Source organism: Plasmodium cynomolgi, chromosome 12, assembly GCF_000321355.1.
Source record: "Plasmodium cynomolgi strain B DNA, chromosome 12, whole genome shotgun sequence".
NCBI lineage: Eukaryota > Apicomplexa > Aconoidasida > Haemosporida > Plasmodiidae > Plasmodium > Plasmodium cynomolgi.
Window position 1 is genome coordinate 266017 of NC_020405.1, and position 4599 is coordinate 270615.

The 4599-nt window shown below is 43.8% G+C and overlaps 1 protein-coding gene across 1 annotated transcript; it reads right to left on the reverse strand.

Moving 5' to 3' along the window:
• Positions 1–143: 143 nt before the first annotated feature.
• PCYB_121600 (cytidyltransferase domain containing protein) lies at positions 144–2448 on the reverse strand (the record flags this gene model as incomplete). Its single annotated transcript, XM_004223491.1, has 3 exons — positions 144–198; positions 396–469; positions 595–2448. The coding sequence occupies 3 exons, from the start codon at positions 2446–2448 to the stop codon at positions 144–146; spliced, it is 1983 nt and encodes a 660-aa protein (XP_004223539.1).
• Between the last annotated feature and the right edge of the window lie 2151 nt (positions 2449–4599).

Consider the following 4599-nt stretch of genomic DNA (forward strand, 5'->3'; position numbering starts at 1 on the left):
ATAATCTTGCACACATAGTTTTGTTATCCGTTTCTACATGGACATACTACCAAATCGCGATTGCGTCATTATTATTATTATACATATTATTTTAATAAGAATCAATTTTAAAAAAAAAGCGTAAAAAAAAGGGGCTTCAGAAATTAATTCATAACGTACGTATTGTTCACCTTCCAGATGTTATCCTCCTTCTTCTTTCTGCAAAAGGGGGAAGCGGCAGGGAGGAAAAAATAAAGTAACATGGAGTAAAGTAAAATAAAGTAACACGAAGTAAAGTAAAATAAAGTAACATGAAGCAAAATAAAAATGTATCACGCCTGTCCACGTGCACCTTTATTTTAGTGACCGCCGCATCCACACGGGTCGCTCACGCGCGGATGCACAAGCTGCATTACCTCTTCGACATGGTACTCATCAGGCACTTTTTGTTTTTCTCGATTCGTTCAATAATTTCGAAGGTGGTGATGCCCTGCGGGTGGAAAGAAATGGTCATCATGTGGGCGTGTGCAGCTGCAAAAATACACGAATGCACGAATACACACATGCAGGTGAACATACACACACATTTGCATGCCTTTGCGCGCCCCCCCTTACCGATTCCGAGGAGAGCTCCTGGTATATGTTCAACTTCTTCGGAACGGCATACGGGTCCAACTCGTTGCTGGAGTAAAAATAATCAACAACGGTGCCCCTAACCACAATGTCAATCTGGAAGCGCTTAATGAAGCTCTCACTGATGAGCCATGGGGCTCCTATGACTACGTCGTCCACAACCTTCATGGCTAACACATTTAAAGTCCTCTCCAGTAGGGACACGACGGGGAAGTACTTCCCTTTCATCCTCCGCACGACCTCGTCGGAGTGCATCCCTACAATCAAGTAATCGCCTAACTTTTTGGCATTCTCTAATATTTTTAAATGACCAATGTGAAAGATATCAAACGAGCCATCCACATATACTACTTTTTTTTTTGTTTTTTTTTCATGGCTTTCCATGAATTGATACAACTGAGATGCTGTTACGTAACATTTATTTTTGCCTAAGGCATGTTTTAAACTGGACATGGACTCGGATGGCCTAATTTTGTTGTCTGCCACGGCCGCTGCTTCCACGACAGTGGTTTCTTCTTCGAATTCTTTCGAATTCGTTTTACATTTTTTACTCAAGTTACTTTTTTCACCTGTACCGTTCAGGCAATTTCCATTACTGTACAGGAGCGACGCTTTGCCGTCCTCATTGTTGTTGGGGTTCAGGTTGGCAGCATTCCTGCTAGGAGCGTTCGTGCTGGCGACGTTTCCTCCACCGCTCGCCATGCTGCTTGCCATACTGCTTACCACACCGCTTCCTACAACGGCACTTCCCACAACGCCGCTTCCCACAACGCCGCTTCCCACAACGCCGCTTCCCACAACGCCGCTTCCCACAACGCCGCTTCCCACAACGCCGCTTCCCACAACGCCACTTCCCATCACTCCACTTCCCACCGCGGCAATCGCTGCGTCCCCCTCGGGCAGGCTCTTGTTGGCACTGTTCACCGCCTGCAACAAATGGTTAATTATTGTCGTGCTGGAAATCCCATAACTTCGCTCAAATATTTTTAACCTGTTGTTTTTTTTAACCTCCTCATAGCAACAATTACCATTCCGATCATATGCAATATCACTACCATGGGCAGCGTAATCGCAATTATATTTCCCCAACAGTTCCATACTGACGTTATATTTGGTACCTATAATAACTTCGTCGACCCACTTACACCCAGCTATCAATGCCCCCCTTTCTTCTTGAGTATATATAGGCATAACTCCCTTTGAGTTTAGGGCATCCTCATCTGAGTTGATTCCAACAACCACAACATCACCTAACTGTTTCGCTTGTCTCATGGCATTAAAATGACCAGAATGAGACAAATCAAAAATCCCATCGACATAAATTCTTGTAGCTTTATTTTTCTCATTATTAGCTGTATTCATGTCAATGTCGAATTCGTTAATTTCTTCTGAACTATTGGAAAGGGAACCACTCAGGTCCTTTGCTTCTTCATACAAGTTGCTACTTCTGTCCACCAAAAGGTTGTTGTTACACCTATTTACAATTCCAATATGTTTACCAATATTCATCAGGGTGACATTACTTTGGTTGCCACCAGCACCACCAGCACAACCAGCACCACCAGCACCACCAGCACAACCAGCACCACCAGCACCTCCTCCTCCCCTGTTGTTCTCACTAAGCTTACTACTCACACTTTCGTCATTGCTAATATGACTCAATTCGTTCAGAAATATTCGCAAGGTCTCATCATCGTCCTCTATGTTACACTTTTCACACACCTGGCATATCAAATCTAGTTTGTTGCTTTTATTTAGGCTTCTCAATAACCCCAATACCTTTTTCAAATTCCCATGGTTGTAAATTGTGTTAACTAAAAACTCGTTCCTCATCATCTCGGCATGTATAGGCGTACAACAGCGTGCACACACGTGTGCGCGTATGTATCGATGCACATATATAAATGTACGTGTGGGCTGGTACACATGTAAGCGTAGGTGCACATGTATGCGTAGGGACACACGTATGAGTAGGTACACACATATGAGAGGGTACACACATATGAGAGGGTACACACATATGAGTAGGTACACACATATGACTAGGTACACACATATGAGAGGGTACACACATGTGAACACAGGTGGACTACACTCACATACGCAAGCACTCGGTTGGTACGCCTTCTCGCTTAACCCATGCTTCCCAACTATGACGCGCTCACAAAACACGCAGAGGTATCGAAGCAAATGCGCGCGCCTAACAGGTCCAGGAATTCGCCAGGCACAAAAAAAATCAAAAAATAGCGAAGGGTGCCACGCAAGAAGAGATCGAGAATGAGGAAAAAATAAATAACTTGTGAAAAAAATTATGTACGATGGCTGCTTCGCTCGGGAAATATATGCGGCACGAGCGCTCTTTCCGTGTGCACAGCGATCATACGTATATATATATTGTGGCAGCGCACTAGGGAAAAAAAAAACAGACAAAATAGACAAAAAACGCAGAAATGGCAGAAAAGGCAGAAAAGAAAAATAACTACGAATCTTTTAGGAGAAGGTGTGTTTACTCCTCTCCATCTCCCTACACGTTGCACATTTGCTCTCACATATGTTCATCCTACATACAAGCAAAGGTGCATATGTTTGTATATAACTACCTCTACGGTTAAGCAGACGAATGGCCGGTTTGTGACGAGTCACACTCGTGCGATGGTCACGCAGCTCGGATCGCGCATAGAGTGGAGGCATATATATATGGGCACCTAAATAGGCGTATGCTCACATATACAAACATAGGCATGCCCACCTGCACAGATGCAGCGCGCAGGCACACGTATGCATTTGCATAGGTACATGAGTTCCGTCAAACGTAGCTGCAGAGAAACCCACTAACCTAATTACTGCTTCTGTATATATGGCATTATTTTGCTAACTTTAAAATTCCAAAAGGTGAAAAAAAGTTGGCGTAAATGGGGTGGTCGCACGTAAGCAGATTTTAACGTGTTGTGAAAAAGGGGAAAGAGGTATATAGTGGCAGAAACGCCAAGCATTAGAGGTGAAATATGAGCGCTAATTTTGCACAAAATGTAGCAAAGCAAAAAAGGGAGGTAGGAAAATAAAGCGAAATGAACGTACTGGGTGAAGGCAGCAAGGATCACGTGTTTACAAATACACGTTGGGAACAATGCACACATCTCCTAACCCACGCATTCGGCGTATGCATGTGAATAGGGGTACCAAAAAATGGAAAGCGTAAAGAAAAATAGGGGCCACAAAAAATATGAAAGTCTCATCACATGGCCACGTTAAAAATTTCGCAAGCATGAAATGGCTATTCTTATAAAGGCGTGCAGGAGGCGCTCGCACTTGTGGCGGGTGTACATGTGCGTACGTGCATGTGTACACGCCTGAATGTATGTACATACAAGAAAACATATATGTGTGCGTAAACGTAACACACTGTATATATATGTACACGCGCGTGCACGCTTTACGAAGTGCCTTGACTGAGAGTAACCTTCGCGGCGCGCAGATTACTCAATTTGTATTGTTTCACAGTGCCAGGCGGCAGATTTGCGGGCCCGTACGTATACACATAGGTATATTATGCACGCGCGTTTATGTACGTAGAGGCTCACACGTGTAATGAAAATTCTCACGCACGCGTTGCGCAAACAAAAAAGTTGCTTCTTCGTTATGCCCGTTCATTCGCTGCGCAATCATGTTTAGTCACGTTCACATGATGCAATGGGCATAGGGGCAGTGGTTATAAAACTCGCACGTGGTGTAAATGCCTCTTAAATTTAAAACAGTTGCGTGTAAATCAAGGGGGGCAAATGAAAAGAGATGATGGGAGAAATGGGTAGGATGAAGCGAGCTGCAAAAAACGAGCTGCAAAAAACGAGCTGCAAAAAACGAGCTGCAAAAAACGAGCTGCAAAAAACGGGCTGCAAAAAACGAGCTGCATAAACGAACCGCAAAAATGAACCGCAAAAAATGAACCGCAAAAAATGCAATGAAGATGGGTGGGAAAAAAAAAAAAAA